The following is a 23,729-nucleotide window of genomic DNA, read 5'->3' as shown; positions in this document are numbered from 1 at the left end:
GTAGATCCCCAAATAATAAAGTCTTTAAATGTAGTCCTGTTTAGCTAGACACGATTGGACAACTAAGAATAAACCTTGACTAGTAAACGGAAACTGGACTGATCCATACTGGCCATACGGCCATACAGTTAAGTTTGTCAGCAGTGGTGTACTGTTCTAGGAACAGTATAACCACACCACGCTCAGTATCATGCCAAACCCCCTTAGGGAGAGTCTCAGAGTTCAGAGTGATATTTTTTACTGAGAGTGTCATGAGCTCTTAAATCAAACACTTCTTGCCACTCCCCGATTTTGACCATGTGCAGCAATCATTCTGTTTTCGCACTGGCAAATGAAAAGCACTGCTGCTTTGAATTTTTTACGTGACATAAACAACACTTCACTTGCTTGCTGATACAGAGGAAAATGATCATGTCTGCGAACATAGTCTTTAATATCATAGCTTTCTACATCAAGTACTCCCATGAGGAATAACACAGAACCACCACAACAAAGCATAACTTGCTTGCCCACTGGCTAAAAACTTCTGTTAGCAGTTTCTCAACTAGATTCTCAACTGCATTTTTACTGACTAAATTTTAACATCGAGGGCCTAACTGAAAAATCTTCCATCACATATCAGTGTGTCCTCGTTAAAATCCCTGTCACACATGCCAAGTCACTCTTTCCACTTGAGACATGAGAAATCAGACAGGAGGAGTGGCCCACTGGGTGAGATTCAGATCAGGTTAATTTCACATTTGCCCAGAGAAACACACCCCAACCCAAAGGCACAGAGGTAATAATGCTGGAACCACCAGTTACATCAGGCACTGCAGACACTATATCACAGCTCTTCCTTCTAACTCTGCCACACTGAGGCTCCTTCACTTCACCTTGAGGCCGTTGGCATCATCCTCGGTGTCAAGAGCTTCATCTGTGCCATAGAAGGCCCCACCTGTCTCCACTACACTTGGCTCAGTGTCCCCGGGGGATGCCGGGGAATCTTCTGGAGCTGGTTGCATGTTGTGGGGCTCAGAAGTGGGAATCTCTGTGGATGGGGGCACATCGCTGGACCCGTTCTGGGTGGAGTGCTGGTCTGCTTGGTCTGAAGTAGGTTCCTGCTCTTTCTCCTTTGTCTCCATTTCTTCATCATCCTGTTTCTCCTCCTGCCCTAGCTTCTCACTTGAGCTCCAAACCGCAGGTTTTCCCTCTGCACCGGGGTCAACGGTGGCACTGAGGTTCTCCTCTGAAGCTCTGGCCTCAGCGGTCACATCATCAGTGGGCGGTGTCTTGGACTCGTCTGCGTGGTCACTGATGGAAGGCTGAAAATCCTGGTCTTCAATGTCACCACTGGCATGACGGCCCTTTCTTTTCTCAGTGGGCCCAGGGCTGATGCTCAGCTCAAAGCCAGGGAAGCCAGCGTTGCGTGGGACTGGGGATGAAATCCTAAAGGATCGTTTCTTTTTAGAGTTTTTAGAACCAGACCTGGGTAGAGGAGAAAGGCAAAATGTACAAAATGTACAATGATCATCAAGCTGATCCCATTGTCTTTTACAATTTGGTCCTACATGACCCGTATAATAACATCTTCACATACTACTGTTGCACGTCCAGCACAGACTGACATGATCAATCAAAAATGACAGTAAACCACCTTTCAAAAATGAATACAAAAAACATACCGCTGCAGTCCTTTGATAATGAACACCTTCTCCGAGTGCTGAGTCTCTAAATTCTTCATCATTCCATAGAGTTCATTGTTGAGCTGAAACAAATGATATCATACTCATTCAAACAACAGAGGCAGAAGAAGGGAAGCTGATGTCACCACTCCTGCTGTTGCTCGGGGGTTGAGCCTTCTCATTGGTTACTGTTTGGTAAGCGAGGGTCATTTTTCCTATTAGACTTTAATTTCAGGTTTGTCGCTGGGATTTAAACGAGATACATTCACTCCTATTTGGTGTGGTGACTTCACAGGAGCTGGACACAGAGAACAGGTTGGACAATCATCCTAACCACAAAAGTATGAGATCAGTTTTACTTTCATATCCAGTTTAGAGCAATCTGGACAGTTTTCAAACTTAAGGTTTTCTATGTTCCAGATAACGTTCCTGGCAAAGTACATAGCCAGCTGGTCTTACCGTGCTCATTTCTTTGTAGAAAACATCCCGTAAATTGGAGAGGTTCTGAAAGACTGTCACATAGCATCCAATTCGACTAAAGGGAGTTGGTGGAGGAAAAAAACATTTCAGTTACATTTAGTAGCTATCAAACTCATCAATTTTAACCATGTTAAAGGTAACCTGGGGCAAGTGTTTCATTCAACAATCTGTTAAGGGATTAGTATGTAAGCCTTGAAACATCCAACTAAACACTTTACCTGAGGCTCTTTTTCAAATCCTTTTTAACATAAAATTAATTTTCAGATTTAGCAAGATATACATGTTAATTGATCATTATAAAGTAAGCTATTGATATGTTTTAGAGAGCGGCTTGAAAGATAATTTAATGGTGAGAAGAATTAAATCTGTCTTGATCAGCTTAAGAGGCAAGCCCATTAAATGCTCCATCTCACCATCCGCTCTGAGAGAAATTACATTTTTCACAGATGTGAGGAAATTACACAAGCGAGCTTGTGATTTAAGGCCTACAGTGTGTAGAGCACCAATGATGAGTCAGATGTGCTACACTTGTTGTGTATAGCCACTATCAGGTGACAGTTAATCGTCGTATTAAAGGAAAACGTTATTTACAGGCGTGTTGAGTATGTCAGTCAGAAAGTTATCCTTGAATGTGTATGTATATAAGCCCTTTGACCTGAGATGTAAACAGTTCTCATCTGTGTGGCTCTGCTGTTTACTTCACAGTCGGCAGTTATGACGTCACCTTTGGTAGAGGACAGGGAGGTCCTGCCTCAGCTCTGTGTTGATCTCCTCAAACACACTCTGGGCGTATTGGAATTCCTCCTCTGCCTGCACAGGAGGAAAGGACAGTTAGAGAGAATATCTGTATTTATATAGAGAGTAGCTGGTCTCAGTATGTATGTGAGTCCACTAAGGACAGTGACATCACCCGATGGGGTAAAGATACAGGTCTATTGCACAGTGACCTATTTGCATCTGCTTTCCAGGGTTGTGTTGTGTGAGTGCAATAGTTGCAGGTTCAGTCCCTCCCCAGACCACACCAGGTGCAATTCACATCACAGAGCAATGCAAATGACAGTGTCTATAGATGCCTTATTTGGATTGGCAATGTCTGTCACTGTGGGAGAGACCCTCACAGCAGCCGTATAAGGCCAGAGCTGAACAGGTGACAAGGCTCCTCGTATGTCCCAATATTTACTCCTGAGACTTCGGTTGAGACTCTAATTACACTTTGTCATGAGACCTGAGCGGGAATAACAAACAGAAACTGGCCAGAGTTGCCCAACCAAATGTCCTCCACCAAGGTTAAAAAAGAACACAGAGGGAGGAGCACGTCTCCAGACTAACCTTGGCTATTTTGGCTTCGTCTTTCTTTTTGGCGTTCTGCAATGCCTCGAGGTGGTGGCGGGAAGAATCATAGTCCACCAGCTTCCTACCACGTTTGGCCACACGCTCCTGGGAGAGTTTAGAGAATGGGATGAGAGAGGGAAGGAGAAAACAGACTCAGTAATACCATGTGGCACTGAAACACAGTGAATCCACCTATAATCAGTCTCAACTCAGCATTCTGATTCAACTCAGCATTTGTTTCTTCTCTGTAATAATTACCTCTGTTTGAATGAATGGTCATTGATATCAGTGCTTCAAGGGGTCATGGCATAATAAATAGTGAAAATACTTGTGTGCGCTGGAAAGACTAACCTTGACATCTGGAAACTGGCTCATATAAGTGTCCATGGTGCGTACTGTTTGGTCCGCCAGCTTCTCTTCAAAGTCGCTCCATAGAAGGTCTTCACCCTGTTGTAAGTTAGCGCGATAGTGAGGTCATTCATTTGCCAGGATAAGGTACCACTGCCCTACACTACACATATGAGACCTACAGTCTTTCTCCACCCAACGAAGAAGCCCTGGGGGTTAAGCCCTGGGGGTGAAGTGAGCAGGGCCTCAGCGGCTCACCTCCACAATGGCAGGCAGGTCCTCGTCCCCTGCCCAATCAGGTTCGTAGATATCCAGCAAAGTCTGGGACAGACGTTTGGAGGTGTCACGCATGACTATGAAACAGGACGGAGACACAGCAGCCAGTTCACTGAGGGAGTTGCGGTTTCAGTTCTCTATAATGTGTCACAAAAAATTACTATGCAGACTGCTTAGAATCTTTCCTCCGTGTCAGTATGTATTTATCCTTTACTCTCTCTCAGAAAATGACATTTACGTTTATCCATTTGGCAGACACTTTTATCCAAATCAACTTACAATTGAGGCAGAGTACAACACAAGCAAAAAAAACCTTAACGGGTCAACAGTATTAGAAGTGCTGCATGACCAGGTTTCAATGGTTGGCCAGACAAGGTACAAGCTAGCTGGTAGAGATAATGCGTGTGTTACACCATTAGATTACATTTTTTTCAATGTAGTTTTTTTCAATCCATATTTTTCAATCCAGGTGATTTGATGGATACAAGTATGAAAAACAGACTGAACCTTTCACAGAATTGTAGTACGCCTTCAGGTCTTTGAATAATCTGCTCCCATCAATCTGTGGGTAGAAAGGAATGCAATGTTTTCCAAACAACTAGACATCATGAGAGGTGATTTTTTTTTTACAAAACATGACAGAGGGCGTAACAAAACTACAGTGTGGAGGAAGTGGGATTTTGATGTGTACCTGCTGTTTGGTAAGATTCTGGACGCACAGGTCAAACTGTTCATCTTTGGTCTCCTCATTCTTCCCCAGCTTCTGCAAGACCTGAAATCAAAGCCCCGCATCCACATGTTACCGTCCTGTCAGGGCGAGGTCATACATACTGAGAAAGATGGTCACTGCAGCATGTAATGGAAGCTTATTTCTGAGTACTCATTGCTACTCATGGCAGATATTTTCAGCGACTCTGTGAAACATTCAGGCTGCTTGCCATGAGTGCCAATGGGAGAGGAAGTAGACCCCAGACAGGAAATAGATGATGTGAGCTCAAGGAAGCTGGCAGCAGACAGGAAGAGGATGCTGTTGGCTTGCACAGCTGTCAGCTCAATTGTCTGCAACACACCAATGTTCCATCTCAGCATTCGCACAGTTGCCTGCATGATATCTCTGAATAGGGTAACAAAGACGTTTCTGCAGGATGAATCTGAATCAGCTTACAGAGATCTTTTCTGAGTGAGGCTAAGGGGAGAAAGGAAATAGTGGCTTGCATTACTACCATTCCTTGAAGAGGGGACACTGATTTAAACTGTGATAGAAGTGAACACCCTACAATCCACTGAACTGAACTGATGTTGACCACATTTGGCATAATGTGTGAATTTGAGCACCGTCAGAAAATGCTTCTCTTTAATGCTACTGCGGAGTGAAAGGACACAGGTGAGGCAAAAGCAGAAGTTGGGGTCTGACTAAAACCAGAGTAAAGGGAAGTTACAGATAACATTTTCAACTTCAACCCTGTAATCCAAGAGGGCCAGCACTTGCAATAACCTTTCAAACAGTCACACAGACAATTAAACAGACTGAAAGCCCACTGCCTTGATGTTAGATTAATTCTATGAACTGGCGCTGAGGGCTCTACTTGAAAAGATACTATTACTTTACATTTTTACTTTAGATTTTTTTAGGAAAAACTCAACAAGCATTTTGAAGTAAATGAATCTCATTTTCTCAGAGAACCATACTGAGTGCTTTTTTTTTTTACACTTGTGCCGGGAACAGAGCCAGAATCATAAAAGAGGAAGGACGCAGGTGACGCCGGTAGCCACAGGTACGCTCAAAGGAGGGCGGCTCAAAAATGTCGCCGCTCAAAATCCATAGTCGCTTCAGTTGTTCCGAATGCAGTCACAGGACTAGTCTGTTTCTTATGACTGTCACATCTTTCCTCTTTACTCGGTTATGGACAGGAGGGGGTATCGCCCTGAACAGTTTGTCTGTTACACTCCCAGATACAGTATTAGCTTCTTTACTGCGGTGTAATTCCAAACCACATGTGTGCCGTAACCATGAAGGAATCCAATGTGTGCAGCACTGTCTTAATTGTGCTGGAATGCAGATGGAGCGGTCCCACAGCATGCAGCAAATGCAAACACATCCCTGATATCTGCTGGTCCTGAATAACCTCTGTGTTCCTATCAGCATTGCTATCCAGTTGCTGGATTCACACAAGGGAATAAGACAGTGTCTTACTTGGTTCAGTATGTCTGTGAAATAGAACACTCACATATTTTTAAAACACTTATACAGAGAGGGACCTCATATAGGCTCAAACACAATGTACTTCGGCATTACCTTACCTTACATTACATTACACTACATTCATTAGGCAGACACGCTTATTCAGAGTAACTTCCAACACAAGAGAACAGCAGTGTATCCATTCAAACTGAATGAGCAACAGTGCTAATGACAACAGCATATATTGCATGCTGTGCAGATGAAGCCAGATAGAGCTGAACAGGGTGTTCCCTTATCTCTCCTCTTTTGCAGACATAAACAACAACACAGAAAGCATAAAAGCATATAAATACAATACGCTGTCCCCACTCCAGCACTTCCTGGTAGGGTGCTACTGCGGCACTGAAGACAAAAGAATGTAACTGTACTGGATCTCTTTAGCACCAACAACTGTTATCAACAAAGACACCCAGGCTAGCCGAAACTCTGCTTCCCTCTGCCTTACTGTCCCACTGGAACGAGCAGGCTCACGTGGGATTGGCAAGACATCAAAAGTGAGGCTTTTGCTCTTGTGGTGAAATCATGGGATTAAATCGACACAGTGTAATAGTGACTGAGTGCAGAGCAGAACCACGAGAGTTATAAGTGATAACTACAGTTTAAGCTGGAAAACCGGGATAAGAATAAGAATAAGAAATACTTTATTAATCCTCTGTTTACTCTGTGAGATACACAATTATTTAAGCTGACAGCCGCTGCCTAACCTGTGAGCCAGCCAGTGTTTCATGCAAGTGGCCTACCTTCTCATGGGCCCGGCTCAGTGTCCTCTGGACCCGTTTGGCGAAAACCCCAGCACTTCCAGGACTGCTGTTGCAGCTGCTGCCCGACTTGCCCTCTGCCATCTCTTCCCTTTTTTTCGCTTTTTATGTGCTTCCTCTTGCGAGCCTCTGTCACAGCTTTTTATATCTTTCAAAGGGGGTTGGGAGAGGATGTTGGTAATGAGACAACACTAGTTTAGTGCGTATACAAATGTATATACACACACACACATATACAACATATATATTATACATATATATATAGTGTGATGAATCAGGTTGACTCATGTGGTACTGCAGTACTGTAGATGTTGGATTATGTATGCATATCTGCATCTATGAGTTATTACTACACAGTGTGATGGCAACACCTCATGGGAAGGCATGAATGAGATCATACTTTTATGTGAGATTCCTTCATGTGAGAAATCTTGAATATTCCTCTTCTTAGAGCACCAGAATGAAGAGGAACACATGTACGAGGATGGGACATAGTAATCATCTTGATGAACGTTTACAGTTAACATGTAAATGTATAATTTTCGCTTGAGTGTGTAATTAATGTTGCTGTTAGACAACGTTGGGTATTATTCCATTGCATTAACAGTATCCACCCTCAGAGCGAAAACTGCAGCCTTCTGCTGCCAGGTTCAGTTCCAAAGCCTAGACTCCATACGTATTACCATGAAATATCAGAATTAACCCCATCATCGAGCTGGATGAAATAAATATTGACAGTGACACTACCTAGTTATACAGTTACTGTATTTGATAATTATCAATCGGTCTCTTTACCGCATTTCACTTGACCACTTATTGCCATCTAGTGGTGGTACGAATATAGCCTCCTTAATTCTTAAAGAAAAGAGATACTTTCAGCGGACGTTGGTCGTCGTTGAGTCTGGTTTTACACCCACTGGTTCAAAGAATATGGTTGCTAGTCCTGGTGACCTGGTGACATCCCTATGCTTGGCCATTTAATCATCCCTCACTAATTAAACAAGGGGGTTTGCTAAGAAAACAAAGCGTCGCACAACATTGCGTAGAAGTGCTGCTGGAGCCACATTTCAGAGATTGATAACCTGAACCTGCAAGTTCTCCAGAATCTCCAAATTAATAAATCCAACCCTAGTGTCATACAACAGGTGTGATGCGGGCATTCGAGTGCAGAGTGGCCATAACAATATTAAGTACTGTAATTGCAGTTCATGTGGCGCATTTACGATGTTCTTAAGTTCCTGGAGATCCAGGATTCTTTTTTAGTGTAATCGACTGACATTCCTTTGTTATTATTTACATTAACATTTATTCATTTGTCAGACGCTTTTATCCAAAGCGACCTACAAGTGAGGTAGAGTACAACACAAGAAAAAAACCATAAGGAGTCAACAATATTAGAAGTGCTGCATGATCAGGTTTCAAAGGTTGGCCAGACAAGGTACAAGCTAGCTGGTAGAGCTAACAAGTGCGTTAAACCATTAGATTACATTCTTTATAGTTTAGTAGGAAACAGTTTTGACTTTTGAGTTATTATTCATTAGCTTCATTCCCGGATTTCTGGTTCTCAAGTAATATACCAAGCCTTGTGCTATGCCCGTGAAAAACTACAATCCCTATAAGTCTTAGCGACGCCAAGAGTTCCGCTGTGGGGCGGATCGCTTTTTGCTCCACTGAAATCCATGCGATATAATTGAACTTTAACCGCGGGGGGCTCTTACGAGGTCGTTAGTGTTTATGTCACAATATATTGTGATTCTACAAGATATGTTGGATATTTTCATGGGGAGCACGCTAGCGAAATGTGCTGCTACCGACCTGGGGATTCAATGGGTCGGCTGGGCAGTTGCCGCCGCCTTGAGAACGGAAAAGTTCTACGATTTAGCAGGTAAATCGGTGCATGGTAATGTGTCAAAATGTGTCAAAGAGCTGCTCTGCTTAGGAGTTTTTCGGAGCTAGTTAATTGTTCTCGGTTAGAAAGTTAGGACAAGTAAATGTGGTTGGCTGTGTAGCAAAACAATGTCTGATGTCAGGCTAACGTTTGACACAATGAGCGCTTCACTTTTTTTTTTTTTTTTAACTTGTTGCTTGCTTCTACAAAAGTCAATTTGTAATCATCCGCTTATTTAATTTGATACATTGTAACAAATTAGAGTCATACGGTCCTTTAGCCGTTGTATTTTACCAAAGTAGTTGTTGATCACTGATGTGGTCACTCTTACAAAACGGCGATTATCTAAGCAGAGCTGTCGTTGTGAAAACAAGACTGAAAGGAACTCCGCCTACATAATTGGAACCGACAGGGATCAACTGCAGCTTAACTGCGAGTTGGCTTTAGTTTTGAATGAGGAAAAATGTTACACTCTACCATACGGAAAATTAAGAGATCAATAACGGAACAAAATATGCCCTAAGGTGGAATCATCAATAATGGGCTCTGTTTTTATGTTAAATTCTCAGTTGCGATACCTAGTAGCCTACGTATGATGAATGTAATGTAATGTAAAGTATGCTATTCAAGATTCAAAATAACCAAAATTGTCAGTTCGTATTTACGGTGTAATTTCACCCGTATACGCAACTAACAAGAATGCACTGAGTAAACAATTGTTTGTGTGCATAATTGAAGTGTTCCTCTTAAATTTACAATCCAGCAGTCTGGTATAGAGGCGTGAAGCGACATTCTGGCCAGAATCGATTTATAGTATTGATGATGATAATATAGTAGTAACCAACCGTCCTCGGCGAAATTATTGTTTTACTTACCTCGGATACAGAATGTGCATTTCCTTTATAGTCTCAAGGAATATGTAATCCAGTACAACCAAGTCCCACAATTTAACTTCCAAGTCTCCGTGCGCCCTGAACAGTCCCCTGCCGATCTGTGTACTTGAAACCTACCCTTGACCTTTGGTCCTTGGTCTGCATGTTCTTGAGTAAAATATTTCTTGCAACACGCCTGGTTGTGCAGCAGGTATACTTCCTCTGTGGGACAGTGACAACTCCAACGCCGTTACACTCTTAATCGTGCTGCTCACAATCTGAGCAAAACGTATGACATACTGTATGTAATTTCTGCTTTCATATATTTATAGGGTCCGGTACATTTATATTACTAGCTCACCTGAGTCGTATGTGGGGAGGAACTGGTCATGTGCGGCAGAATGTGCAAACTGGGCTTGTGACAGCCTGGGGACTAAGGTGAGTTTCCAAGAAGTTTTAAAAACCCCTTTTAGTTGTTAATCCCCACCCTTAAAGGCAATAAATGACCAAATATGAACAGAACAGGAGTTGGGGTCAGGGAGGGTGCATGTTTTCTAGCTTGTGCACAGGAGACTTAACTTTTTGTGTGTTTCTTCTGCTGTTGTGCATGTTTGGTCATTTTCCACACAGCTGCTTATAACTGTCAATGTCACCGAAGTGTGGGATGGATTTCCTATTGTAAGGGGAATAAAAATGTCCTCTGGATGTCCTCTACAGTTTTGTGTGCCTCCTCCAGAGGGTGAGAGTTTGGACCAGACCAGAGGCTGTAAACCCTTTCAATTTGTCACACCCTAGTGTTTATTCCTCCCAGGTTGGGCACCTTCCTCTTTTTGCGGATAATGAGAGATGGGCACGACCGAAGGTTTAACAACGTCAGAGACAGCCCAGGAACCTTCTTTGTGTACTGGACTGTGCAAGGTACTGTGACCCCAGCGAATGTGGACTTGTTTGGCAATGCCACTCTTAAAAGCCACAAAGAAATGGTTACCTTGTGTCCTCTCCCTCAGCAATCTGGGTGTTTGTCACACTGCTGCCCACCCTGATCCTGAACGGTGAGCGCCGGGACGAGCCCTTGGGACCTCGGGACTACGTAGGCTGGGGCTTATGGGGCCTTGGCTTTGCCACAGAGGCCATCGCAGATCAGCAGAAGTGGAATTTCAAACGGGACCCTGATAATGTTGTAGGTTTCTCCTGTTTCATTGGGGGTCCAAGTTCAGTTTGGTATGCCTTGGTAGAGTTGCTGTCTTTTTTTAACAGTTACAGCCAAAATTCAGTTTTAAAATTAAAATTAAGGCTTCAGGGTATTCTAAATGCAAGCATTTAAACTTTCTGTAACCCTACAGATTTTCATCAATTACCAGTTCCAAAATACTGTACAGTATACACTGCATCGTTGTTTCAAATTTCAGGGCAAATTTATCCAGAGTGGACTGTGGGCGTACAGCCGGCACCCTAATTACCTGGGCGAGATCCTGCAGTGGTCGGGGCTCTTCATCTCGGCCTCCTCGGTGATGCGAGGACCCCAGTACCTCAGCGTGGCGTCACCCCTCTTCCTCTGGTTCCTCCTGCGCCACGTTAGCGGAATCCCCATCCTGGAGAGGCAGGCGCTGAAGAGGTGGGGCTCCGACCCCGCTTTCCAGGACTACATCAAGAACACTCCCCTCCTCTGGCCTCGTTTAAAGTTAAAGTAATTTACCACACTTCCTCCAGAGATGAGCGAGGTGCAAGAGATGAGACCCATCATTGCTCAAGAGTGCATACAGTTTTGCACCAATTAACCTCAGTGGAATTGGTTACCTTAGGGTAAAAAGATGTTCGGGTCAGGGTTAAGGTTTTTGCTGATGTAAGACCAGAGCCAGGCACTGTCTGGTCACCCTCAACTTTATTGTTCAAAATTCCCATGCAGTCTTGAAAGTGGAAAAGGCTGTATTCCATTTCACATACTGTTTACAGGGGAGGGTTAAATCCTTATTGTTATACTGTGATACGTTTGATTTGGAATAAATATGGACTTAAAGGAGCTTTTTGTTACTATGCTCATACAGCCAAAAGAACATCAAGCTGCTGTCAAGCTTAAGTAAAGGTTTGTGAAAAGATCAAACAGACAAGTTTTGTGTTGTTACATAGGTATACTGTATTTGTGAGAAACAGCACAGCATGTCCAACCACACAACATGTACTCTTGAATTCAAACAGCTATAAACCCACATACAACTTAGAAATGCAGACCCAAAAAAGACCACACTCAAATTTCCCTAAAACTGCACATTGTTCAAGACACAGAAGTTGTGGCTGGTCAGAATGCTGATTAGCCATTTCACCTTAGGGGATGCATAGTAAATATAACAGGTTCTTTCTCCTTCAATCTCAAAGGGTGGCATTAGTTTCCAGATCTCATAACCCTTTATGGGCATACAGTGACTGAAGCCAGATAGCTGCCGCTTGTTGTGGTACAGACCACAATGGCACCTTCAGCCTTGAACAGAAAGGCTGATGACCACCTGGAGTGCACAGCCACGTTTGATTTACAAGGAAGACGGTGTTCATTATTGTGCTTGAAGATTCAACTTTCTAAGGAGCAATACAAATCCAAAAGCAACAAGTACAGATTGCAGACCCTCCTCCCACTGGGTGAGCCTTGACCTAAAGTGGTGAGAGGTCACTGCTGTGTTCTATTGAATACAGACAGCCATAAGCAATACCCACAGGGGAAGGGAAGCAATCAATTCCTTTGGTAATTAATCTTATGGAATTTAAGTAAATGATCGGCATTCTGGATAAAGAAGAACTTCGGATCAGTTCCAAAGACACTGATATTAACTCATCCAGAAGACATACATTTGCATTTATATACATGTACCGGAAATTACAAACAAGTTTGATACAGGTTGCCAAACCTATACATCTGAGAGAGAAGAAAGTGGTCTGAAACACATTGACATGCTGACTGTACTCAAATGCAGGTAAAGTGCAGGGACATTTGATGAGACATGGCACAGCAAAGTAAGAGAAGTACATAGTCTCAAACTGGCACTGTATCAAACTTGTCTGAAGTTGAGGTCAAAACACAGAACGGATGAACCATGGTCCCTGCTCATCCTCCTCCCCAATACATAAGCATCTACTGTCCATGTACACATATGGAAACCACTCAAATATTTACAGGTATTGATCATGACAGTATCTGCTTTCCATGTAATTTTGATACCCATCGAAACTAACACTGACTGACACATAAGCATGCAATGTTGGCCTCTTCAATATAAAGGTGTTTATAAAAACTGAAAACAAATCACACCCAGTATTAGTGTGGTGTAAGATCAACAATGAAAGCTTAGAGGGCTTCCTTTTTTACGCATACAGAGGAATCCCTTAAAATCAGTACAGGCCTATAGATATATAAAATGCCTTTTTTGATCAATTTTTTTTTCCACTTTTCAAAACTGCACTGACATCCACCTTCTCAATGTGTATTGCCACCGACCTTTGTATATTGCTGGTCTTTGAATTGTACAATGATTCTTAAACATAATCTGCTTTTACATTTGACTGCATGGCTTAGTGGCAATCTCACCAATCTAGCCTGCTTATTAGTGTGAGTCAAAACACAAAATGTAAAAGGAGCCAAATTTGTGCAAAGTTTTGAGCCAGTAGCAAAAGTCATATCACTCTTTGCATAGGTGGTATGAATTGATACCAGACCCGAGTTTAAACCACAATTTGGTTATACAACTTAAAATAAACGAGCGCTTGTGGATGCCTCAGTACTGAAGTAAATCAGAGTTCAGGGAAGACAGAAATATCAAGATGCTGAGTAAAGCCTTATTTGCTCAACCTTCCCTTTGATTGTAAATATGTTACTGGTATAAACGTTAAAAACCATTAAAATGAAATCTTATCACTATATTAAAGTTAGTAAAGAACACCTAAAACATCAGTTTCAGTATTGCTTTGTAAGATTTTAAAATACAATAAAATAAGTATAAAATATATTGCAAAGATGTAGTTGTAGTCTCACACAAGGTAACAAGAACGAGGCTGATCCGAGATTGCCTTGGGCCGCTACACGATCGGAGAGAAGAAGGTGCGTTGCTGACCCAAAGCAACTGCAGACTTGCTTTTACTTCCAAATCTGAAAATGAACCAAAGCCAAATATTAAAGACCAAGTCAGTCCTCTCTACATAAACCAAACTCCATTAAAACTGACCTTGACAGAAACGCTTGAAAGAGTTAGCCTGCATGAAAGTGAGATTTATCAAGCTTCAGACAGATCACAGGTTCCATGGGAAAGGCACTGCTCAACCATATAATACAGTGAAAGATTAACTGTCTTAACTTGTCCAGAGTACAAAGGTCTCTTTGCATTAGGCTAACTAGCCCAGTGCAAAACCCATAGAATCATGGTGTCATGTGTGGTAGAGAAGGTCGGTGTAAATATTTGGTTTGATCAGGTGTCAAAGAAGAGTGTCTGCTTACTTAGGAGTGTTCCTGCTCAGGGTTGACTTCATGCGCTGAGACAGGGAGCTGGAGGAGGGAGTTTTGTTCATTTGGTGCTCTGGAGTGGTCAGGGGACCCAGCATGCTCACTGTGGCATTAAAACACAACCAAGGACACAAAGATAAGGCCTCTATTTCACATACGTTAATAATTCACAGGTCACGACCTAATCGCTGCTCAAGAATTTTTAGAACCCTTCCTGGAAGGAGGCCAAAGCACCATTTCACAATTTACCATCTTCAGCACGGCAACCATTGCAGGAAGGCTACAATCTTGCGCTACTGCTAATACATGAGGATGTGGGCTCACCTTTATGCTCGGGGGTTGCGTAGCAGTTGGCGTTCTCGATGATCATGTGGTTGGGGTGGGCATGGTCATTTTCCACCATCATGAACTGGCTCCAGTACTCCAATGGGAGGCCCAAGAGACGCTCAATCACCTGTCCAGCAACATTTACTCAAGGTTGCATATTGCCAGAGCTGCATTGGGTCTGTCCACAGACTACATATTGAACAGCCTATTAAAAATGTAAACTGTTCAAAGCACTCAAAAACTGTGCTTCACCTCAGTTAAAACAATATTTCATTATTACATATATATATACACACGCACACACACACATAAATTATAAAATGTATATCACAACGGTTGTATATATCATTGGAAACCCAAGGTCATTAAGTCAGTAAGGTGTGATATCGACAGGAAAATTCTTCAAGATGACGGCTAGCGGAACTAGTACAAGGAAAAATCTACCTTGGGCTGTCGCTTCGTGTCCTGCAGAATGGTCATTGGGTCTGGGTCAGGCACTGCATGGCCAACTAAGGTTGGCCCAAACACTCGAGCCAGGTTGGTGATGTCCATCTTTGTGTCCGAACTCTGTGCAACCCTGGAGGCACAGTTCCAGTTTAGGTCAACCAGCAGCTTCCATATACACAAGTATACACACACACACACACACACACACACACACACACACACACACAGGATGAACCGTTTCCCCCCCCCCCATATGAATGTATGACAGAGATGCTACCTACCTCTGGAGATGAATCATCAAGAAGGCCAGGGTGTCCCTATTGGCCTGAGGCAGATCACTGATGGTCTGGTACATCATGGCAATGCTGTTGTCATCATCCTGAATTTCTGGGAAAATAAGCAAAGCCATGTCAATACATGGCAAGCAAACTGGTCCTACAAATTCTACAAAGTTGAAAACATCTTGCAATTGAAAGTTAAACATATGGAGCGCCATGAATAATTTAAAAGCATCCTCTTATTAAAATGCCATTTCACTGCCCTACATCGCTGCAGGCTTGAGCTGGACCCAGACTAAGAATGTGCAAAACACAATTCTTAACCTACTGCGCCTCAGCTTTTCATGTTCAATAATTAATCAACCTAGCTGTAGCTCGGTGGATAACAGATGAAAGACATGATTCCACCTTTGGAATCAACATTCAACATTGATGGCAAGAATGCAATCAGCAAGACATGATCCCTTTTTTTAAAGGCACAATCAACTCGTGTCCTCGTAGTGGGGTGTGTGTGTCTTGGGTCCGACCCCTGGCTGAGACCCACCTGCAGCCTCCATGAAGTTGCGGTTGAGGCGGAAGGTGAGCAGCGGCTCCTTGAGGTTCCTGAGGAAGTCCTTGAGGAGGCCGCAGATGGCATGAATGTCTTCCACTTTGCTGAGCAGCGGGACCGTCTTCCCTCGCAGGAACTTCTCCTTCAGCTCCTTCACGGTGCGGTCCACGCCAGAGAGCCGGTACAATCCAGTCTGTGAGGGGATGGACAGTTCAGACAAGGTCATCTAACAAGTGAAAGCCACTTTTTCAACACTAACAGGTAAAATAACATTTGTGGTGTCCACTAAAAGCAAGTTAGAAACTGTAGGGGGGGGGAAACTCAGGGGCCAAATTAAGGCATATTGCCCCAAATACTGACAAGTCTAATTTGGCAACTGGTCTGATTTGTACATTCAATTAATAACATATAAATGGGCTAATTTCAAGCACAAATATGCCATGTTAAATAAGTAAGGTAAATTCCTCATAATCCAGAACAGCTCTAGCTGCCTAAACAAGGTCTTCAGTGGTAAAAAAAAAAACATTACTGCTGGTCACTCAGGGACTGAGGGAGGTAACAATTACTGTTTCAAGGGCCATCTCCTCTAGTCAGAGCAAAAAAAAAAAACATGCTCACTCACCTCATGCAGGCCCCTCTGTTCAATCTCATTGACACAGTGTACCACCAAGGAGGGAATCATGGGAGAAGTGACAGGAACGTAGTCCGCCAGGGTACCCTATGGACATGGTGAGGGACAATTGTTATGAACTTGTTTAAAAGATTTAAATGAATCAGTTCAACACACAAATAAAGCAATAAGGAAATAAGATGCTTGTGAATCTGGGGCGAGTACCTCTCCGATCTTGACAGGGGTGCCTCCGAGAGTAGGGATGCATGGCAGGGGGCATCGGTCACGACACTCAGGGTGAGTGACCACTCGGCAGTCCCGACATTTCAGGGAGAGCTTGCCAAACTTGATGCGCTTCCCACAGGGCACGCATGACTCGGGCTTGATTACCTGCACAGGAAACAGCAGCCCTGGTCACACATGCACGCACACCATCATTCAGTTTGAGCTTTCTGTCCATTCCTTTTCACTGACTAGCTGACCAGTTTAAGTACTTTTATCAATCTCTATACCTCCATTGTCTAGGCCGACATTTACTTTGCTATACATTTACTGATCTTTACTGGCTTTATTTGGTCACAATGGGGTCGCCATTTTCAACACACCACACCTGTGCACATCAGTTTAAGATGTTCTCCACAATACTTTTCCTAGATTATTTATGGGTTTGTTCACTCACATATTGCACTGGTCTGAAAACATTGTTTCTTTATATAAACTATTTACCAGACTTACTTCAATTAAAAATGCTAAAAAGCGATTATTAGTATTAACTAAAAACACAGCTATACTAGTATGCATACAGTGCATCTTCCTAATTGTGTGCATATTGGAAGGAGGTAGGTTGTTGTGTCAGACTGGTTCAAACTGTCCTGTGGAAGCCAAGTCCTTGGGTGTCTCTCATACCGTTTTGGAGACAAACTCATGCAGACGGACTCCGCCGTTGCCTTGTGGGGTGCTGGGCTCGGGTAAAATGTCCCTCTCTGGCTTGTTGAGTGGCTTGAGCACATTCTCATCCTGGACAGGATCGGTGTCCCAGCTTTGGGTAGCTAAACATAGGGTGGAATGAACAAGCATTAAAAGAAGCAGGAATATCCCAATGGAAAATACTGAGCACACAAGTATATATCAATGATCCAATGAAGGCTATCAACAACAGCTTGTGCATGCAACATACAGCTCAAAACTCTGATGGGTTTTTACCCAGAAAATTATAGCTGGCTACCCTGTATTACTTAGACCCCTCACCAGTCTTTCTTCTGCTCCGAGTCCAATAGGGAATGGTCTCTATAGTGGAAACAGCCTCAATGGGACCTCCACCAGCAGGCACAGTCAATGTGGTCTTTGCCACAATGGACTCATTCCCCTGCAGACATTCAACAAAATAGAATTCTATAGAACAGAAATCTACAGAGGTGGGACTCATTTCGTAAGCATTCTTATATGTCCTGCTATGAGCACCGCATGCCATACCTTCTCTGAAGTGCGGCCTGTAGAACGAGACCTCTTTGCAACGCAAGGAGGGCCGTCAACGAGGTTTCGGGAGGAGCGCTGATGGCACAAAACAGGGAGATTTGTGTTAATAGCGTCAACATTTCAATCAGTCCAATGCCGAAAGTGCCTGGCAGGTTCTGAAAGGATAGGTCACTCACTCTTTTCTGTCTCTTCTTCAGCCTCACTGTCCTCACCAGAGACGAGTCCCAGTCCTTTCAAGTAGTAACAAACAGCAGCAGATAATTACTAACACACCAACAACAAAACACAGTAACTCTTACAGCAGTCATCTGATGTTAAAACAATCTGATGTTAAGTATGAGTGCTTTGGCAGGTCCTGCTTTTAATGTACAAAGGCTATGTTTTTTGTTAAGTGTTAGATGTAACACTTGGATGTGGAGAACTACACATGCAGAGTCTCACACCTCACATTACCTCATGGGCACAGATAATTTGCATTGAATTCATTTACCAAAGAGTCATTCGTCTGGTCGTAACTGATGTCTGACAGGCTGGAGGCAGACTCATCGATCGTGGTTAATCTGCACATCAAGGAGATCGAGGCATGGTTAAATTAATTGCGGCACAGTGCTCCTCGACACTGCTGTCACTTAATCCGCCACCCACTACAGGACAGATTAATTAGGGCCTGGCAGAGGCTCTTGAGAATCACTGCCCCTCACCGTCGGCTGGTGTTGAGGTTGGCGGAGGCCTGTGAGCGGGCGTTAAGGAAGGCCAGGGCCGAGCGCTGCTCCTCGTTCAGATGGATGCTGTTGCTGGAGCCCTCCGTGAGCAGCAGCTCCCTGATCAGCTGGATCTGACGGTCCTGCGGGACGAACACACAGCGAGGCACGAGATCAGCATCTCAGCAGCTGCTCATTCTCTTCTATCAGGCTCTGTGTCACACCTTGATCCTGGAGAGGATTTCTACCGGGCATGCCTCACTCTAGCCAACTGGATTCAAGCGCTTTCTGTGTTTAAATTAGCCTGCTTCTCTGAAAAGTCACACCACTCAGTAAGTGTCTTATATTATGAATGTGTCTGTTGGACAGGCTGTTATAAGATCACCACCATACCACTGATCCTGTAGGCAGTTTCCACTGAATGTTGAATTAGCCTGTATGTGAACATTTCAGATTCTTGTGAAATCATATTACTCACAGAGGTTGCTCCAAAATATTATTGAATTTTACAGGACTGAACAAGCTGGGGTTTTCAACGTTGTGGTCTTTATCAGTCCAGCTTCAGCGCTCATGTAAAATGGTGTCACTCATGGTTTCCCCATTCACCTTGCAAATGAATCAAATTTGAATGTGTGTGCATTTCTTGTACTGTTATATTTAGGACCTTCTCACAAAGATTAGAACTGTAAAGTGGCACCAAAAGGCAGTAAAAAAGCGTTTGACTTGAAGACAGACGGTGAAGAAGGAGCACGCACCAGCTTTTCACAATCCGCTTCAGCCCTCTGACGTCTGCGGATCTCAACATCCACCTGGTTGCGAGCGTGCTTGAGCTTGACTTCCAAGGCTCCGCGCTCCGTCTCCGCCTTGGCCAGCACCTCCTTGCAGGACCCCAGCTCCTGCTCCAGCTTGAGCCACTTGCGCCGACATTCCTCGAAGTTCAGAGCCATCTGTATGAACTCTGCAGAGGGAAAAGGTGGCGATGTCAGGCGAAAGTCATGTGCTTTCAAATGTTATTTACCCACCCAGTTCGGCAACTTCTAGTATCGCTACCTACGTGGCTCAATGCCTTCGCTCAGGACCTCCACGTGTGCCCGCAGATGATCAAACAGGCTGTGCAAGTTCACTGTCGCGGCTTCCATGACCTGAGGCAGAAAATGTTTTTGCAGATGGTGACCCAGTGGTTGAATTGATAGTTGGTACACTTAGGGACAATCATTGTCATGTTGCTCAAACCGAAGAGGTACAAAAATGTTCAAACTTCCAACACAATTTACATACGTATTAAGTGAAATGGTGTTTTTAGTCAGTTTCGTGGTAATCTTTTTTAAATTTCTTAATCTTTTTTTTTCTGGCAAAATACACTATGTTAAGCATACGGTCCATGATATAGGTGTTAGCAACCAATGTCAACAACAGCCAACCATACACGTTTGTTGTCTTACTACTGTAAAATGTAACATTTAAAACGTTCCTTAATGAAAGCATTTCCGTCTCCCGCCTTACTTTAAGTAACACGCAAATGTTCAGATAATTTTGGTGACATGCTAGCTAACTAACATTAGGTGGCTACACCATGCACCATGCTAGTTAACGTTAACAAAAAAAGGCTATCGTCGTTAGCGAGACATCACATCGAGCTAACGTTAGTGGTATACATCAACCTACAACTCCATCAGCTGGTTTCACTTTGGTGAAACGTAGCTAGCAACCTAGTCTAGCTAAATGAGTCTTTATAATGGTAAAAAGGACTGCTAGCTAGCTATACAGTTAGCTAACCTTGCCGGTTTGTTGGGCGTGCGGTGTTAGGTGACTGTTAGCTGAGTAACCAATTCGCCAACCAAGTGCGCATTCAAACTTGCAGACCACCAAACAGCAAAAGCATGCGAACTTACCGATTTATTGTATTGCCCGCCTGCCGAATATTTCGGCTCCGCTCCTTAAAAATGCGAAATTATTTCAGAGTGTGGTTATAGTCTGTCCGTTTGAAGCTGCCTTGCCTAGTTACTTGTTTGTTTCCTCCTCCATGCAGTTTAGTTACATTTCAAATTTACCCGGTAGCCAATGAATTTGCGGCAACGTCATCACGTCGACGTACACTTGAACAGAGACTGTAACGTATAATGGGCGGGGCCAGACGTGCCTCAAGGTTCCCGCTGACTGAAAATACGATTGGAAGGTTGCTGTAGTTTACACCAACGTTCGTGTTTGGTGTTTAGCCTACTTAAGAAGCACTTAATTCAACTTAATTCAGCTACAAATACACATTGTTGCCGTAATATCAAAGCTTCCTACGAAAAACACCTTGACCATACGTTAAAACAGCATGAAATGTACAAGATGCCTACAAAGGAAAAATTGACAAAAAGACGAATTGTCTTTTTCTCTCATTTTTTGCTTTGAGGTGTAGATTGATGGGCATCTCGTGTTGTTTTGCACTGTCTTATCTGGGTTGTTTAAATACAAAGCTTTTCTATTAAATATTTCGACATTTTAGAGCTGTTTTTAACTTAGGCTATTGCATGGAGCTATTTTTTCAAATGTAACTAGTCACTGTATAACATTGTAGGCCTAAGTTTTAAGTCACAGTCACTGTTACATTTCCATATAACATACAGCGTAAGACAGTCTTCATATAATAATCATTACAAGACATGATGTCACAATTTTCTGACTAGTACTTTGTTGTGACACTACCGATAGTTGTATCAATTAATATTTTGACAACAGCAATAATTTTATGTTTTAATAACATTTAGCTAGTATGATGTACAAATCTTAAATTATCTCAAAAATGATGATTAAGGAAAATTATTTTTTATGTATGACTGTGTGTACTCAAGGCGCATATCAGGCTGAAGGCTAACTCCCGGAGATAAGCCTTCATTCCTGTTACTTGATTTTTTCTTCTGTGTACAAATCAAGAGGTGTGATGCTATTTAGGAGCTAGGATGTGGGACCACATGACCACATAACTCACAGACTATAGGAACGGTGGGGAGGGTAGGCATATTAACTGGAGGGATAGTAGCCCCAGACATTTTAATTAAAAAAAAGAAAAGTTGATTCAGGGCACAGAACAGAGAGGCTTGCAGTTCACAGGGTATGCAAAAATGCAGGCAAACTGTTAAGTACGCAAAGCCCCTGTGATTGACACGTCATTGTTCTGTTCATAAACAAAACCTGACTTGAAATCCTCTGATCATCTGATGTTGGGGGTACTCCAGAACACAGTGATGTCATCCCAGGCAATGTCTGGTTTGGCCACTAGCTGGCAATATATACATGAAGGAGACTTCAGCAAGTGTGTATTTGCTTTTTGAGTGGTTCGATTTCAAGGAAAGACCATGGACAACCATATGACTAAGTGTGACCTCAGTGAGAAGACTCAGTAGACCTCTAAAACATTCTCATGCAATGTGCAATGCCATTTTTGGGCTATAAACAGGAAATATCAATGGTACTTTGTTTAGACTGACCATGGGTCATGACGACGATGATGATGATGATGATAATTATTATTATTATTATTATTATATTGTCTAAATGAATCTTTGGCTTTGCTCAGTTATATTCTGCTTTCCACCTCTAAGATATAATAACATAACAATATAATTTCTCAAGTATAATAATAATAATAATAATAATAATAATAATAATAGCAATTATATAAGTTATGATTGCCTTATTATGTTAATGGGACGCTCTTTGGGGACGTAACCTACTTGATAAAAGAAAGATCGCAGGCGGAATATCGCTGAAAAGCCGGAATGGCATGTTGTCTTGATTAATTTTCAAGCAGGTCAATAATATTGGCAGAAGGCGAGAAGGGAAAGGAGTCTTGGTACGCGCTTCAGCGTCTATGTTCTGTGTATAAGGAATGAGAGAAGGAGGGGGGAGACGGGGAGAGAGAGAGAGAGAGAGAGAGAGAGAGAGAGAGAGAGAGAGAGAGAAGGGGTACACAAGTATCCAGTCCAGTGATTCACGTTTTGTAGCTGTGCAAGTTACAGCAAAAGCCCGCGGTACTGAGGTTACTGACAGAGGTGTTTAGGTGATCAAGCGAGAAATCAAACGGTCCGTTTTAAGGACCAGGAAGACAGAGGGTTTGTACACTTGAAGAAAAGGCGCTAATTGAAAACTGGAAGGATGATCGCGACCACGCAACAAAATATGACCACAGACCTGGTAAACTCACCCAAAATGCATGCATTCCAGGGCTGTAATTTAGCATGTTGTGTGTGATTAACTACATGTAGGCTAAATATTATAAATATCCATGTGACCTGAGAGCTTGTCTTTTTTAACGAACTGGTGAACTGTATCGTGTTAAATCGCGACTCAGGGAACGCTTCACTGGGACTTCATGAGCGAACTATATCGCATCCACAAACGCTCCGGCCGCAGCACACCGGTGTGTGTGTGCGTGCGTGTGTGTGGATGTATAAAAGTGCTTGTTTGTGTGTGGGAATGATGCGGGGCTCGTTTCCCTGGCACATGGTGAATGCGGCGTTTAAATATTATTTTTTATTGTTATTACTATTTTTAAATTTAGAAGTGTATGGTGTCTATTTCAGTTTGCAGCTGAATCTCACGCGATAATGCATTGGTCACTATAATGCCCCTACCCATTCATCTTCTGCACGCTCTCCTCTCGATCCCATTCACACTTCCTAAAAATCAATCAGCACCCTCTTCTTTTCTCCGTAGTCAGTTGCACTCCGTGCACTGCAGTGCTCGCCGGAGAATTACATCCATTGACTTGATGCTGTTCTCCTTTGCTGGTAATAGTACTGCTCTTAGCCGTTATCACAGTAGGCTGTAGGAGAAAATATCTACAGGACCTGCCATTAAATTCATGTCTCATCTCCCAGTGTAGTGATAAAGACCATTACTGCGTTAAAGTTCAGCGAAACTCGTGCCATATCAGGTTCCATTCGACTGTAGTTCTGGAATTTAGGGGTCTGACGTGATTGTATGCATAAAGCCTACACGTTCATTTG

At 43.0% G+C, this 23,729-nt stretch overlaps 4 protein-coding genes across 4 annotated transcripts in view; 2 read left to right on the top strand and 2 right to left on the bottom strand.

The window, feature by feature from the left end:
- Window positions 1-866: 866 nt before the first annotated feature.
- On the bottom strand, window positions 867-7,184 carry bin2a (bridging integrator 2a). The gene is made up of 10 exons (XM_036533549.1): window positions 7,083-7,184; window positions 4,792-4,872; window positions 4,608-4,662; window positions 4,083-4,177; window positions 3,828-3,923; window positions 3,474-3,581; window positions 2,869-2,954; window positions 2,124-2,199; window positions 1,665-1,747; window positions 867-1,467 (listed from the first exon to the last, which is right to left on the bottom strand). Exons 1-10 carry the CDS (start codon window positions 7,182-7,184, stop codon window positions 867-869), a joined length of 1,383 nt encoding a protein of 460 aa, XP_036389442.1.
- Window positions 7,185-10,190: 3,006 nt separating this feature from the next.
- On the top strand, window positions 10,191-11,883 carry si:ch211-210c8.6 (probable O-methyltransferase ustE). The gene is made up of 4 exons (XM_036534333.1): window positions 10,191-10,298; window positions 10,672-10,778; window positions 10,868-11,040; window positions 11,270-11,883. The coding sequence occupies exons 1-4, from the start codon at window positions 10,231-10,233 to the stop codon at window positions 11,549-11,551; spliced, it is 630 nt and encodes a 209-aa protein (XP_036390226.1). The 5' UTR covers window positions 10,191-10,230; the 3' UTR covers window positions 11,552-11,883.
- A 2,039-nt stretch (window positions 11,884-13,922) lies between these two features.
- On the bottom strand, window positions 13,923-20,718 carry racgap1 (Rac GTPase activating protein 1). The gene is made up of 17 exons (XM_036534108.1): window positions 20,625-20,718; window positions 19,787-19,874; window positions 19,488-19,690; window positions 18,733-18,875; window positions 18,522-18,591; window positions 18,208-18,261; window positions 18,029-18,106; window positions 17,791-17,921; window positions 17,462-17,594; window positions 16,781-16,945; window positions 16,568-16,663; window positions 15,940-16,138; window positions 15,399-15,504; window positions 15,115-15,247; window positions 14,668-14,797; window positions 14,338-14,446; window positions 13,923-13,992 (listed from the first exon to the last, which is right to left on the bottom strand). The coding sequence occupies exons 2-17, from the start codon at window positions 19,869-19,871 to the stop codon at window positions 13,923-13,925; spliced, it is 1,905 nt and encodes a 634-aa protein (XP_036390001.1). The 5' UTR covers window positions 19,872-19,874; window positions 20,625-20,718.
- A 1,949-nt stretch (window positions 20,719-22,667) lies between these two features.
- The window catches only part of LOC118780227 (inactive dipeptidyl peptidase 10), a 36,559-nt gene continuing 35,497 nt past the window's right edge, over window positions 22,668-23,729 (top strand). The window contains exon 1 of the mRNA XM_036532636.1: window positions 22,668-22,914. Within this exon, the coding sequence (XP_036388529.1) occupies window positions 22,876-22,914 (39 nt within the window). The 5' untranslated portion in view covers window positions 22,668-22,875. The remainder of the gene's footprint in view (window positions 22,915-23,729) is intronic.

The sequence above is a fragment of the Megalops cyprinoides genome, chromosome 7, assembly GCF_013368585.1.
Source record: "Megalops cyprinoides isolate fMegCyp1 chromosome 7, fMegCyp1.pri, whole genome shotgun sequence".
NCBI lineage: Eukaryota > Metazoa > Chordata > Actinopteri > Elopiformes > Megalopidae > Megalops > Megalops cyprinoides.
This window is presented reverse-complemented; position numbering and strand designations above follow the sequence as displayed.

Coding starts and splice junctions, on each gene's coding strand:
- bin2a (XM_036533549.1), bottom strand. CDS start 7,184: ATGGCAGAGGGCAAGTCGGGCAGCAGCTGCAACAGCAGTCCTGGAAGT. Junction 4,178..4,607: donor GTACTACAATTCTGTGAAAG/GTTCAGTCTGTT, acceptor CCTGTTTCATAG/TCATGCGTGACACCTCCAAA. Junction 2,955..3,473: donor ACGAAGCCAAAATAGCCAAG/GTTAGTCTGGAG, acceptor CCTCCTGTGCAG/GCAGAGGAGGAATTCCAATA.
- si:ch211-210c8.6 (XM_036534333.1), top strand. CDS start 10,231: ATGTGGGGAGGAACTGGTCATGTGCGGCAGAATGTGCAAACTGGGCTT. Junction 10,299..10,671: donor GTGACAGCCTGGGGACTAAG/GTGAGTTTCCAA, acceptor TATTCCTCCCAG/GTTGGGCACCTTCCTCTTTT. Junction 11,041..11,269: donor AACGGGACCCTGATAATGTT/GTAGGTTTCTCC, acceptor TTCAAATTTCAG/GGCAAATTTATCCAGAGTGG.
- racgap1 (XM_036534108.1), bottom strand. CDS start 19,871: ATGGAAGCCGCGACAGTGAACTTGCACAGCCTGTTTGATCATCTGCGG. Junction 16,664..16,780: donor CCCCTGTCAAGATCGGAGAG/GTACTCGCCCCA, acceptor CCATGTCCATAG/GGTACCCTGGCGGACTACGT. Junction 14,447..14,667: donor CGCAACCCCCGAGCATAAAG/GTGAGCCCACAT, acceptor TTAATGCCACAG/TGAGCATGCTGGGTCCCCTG.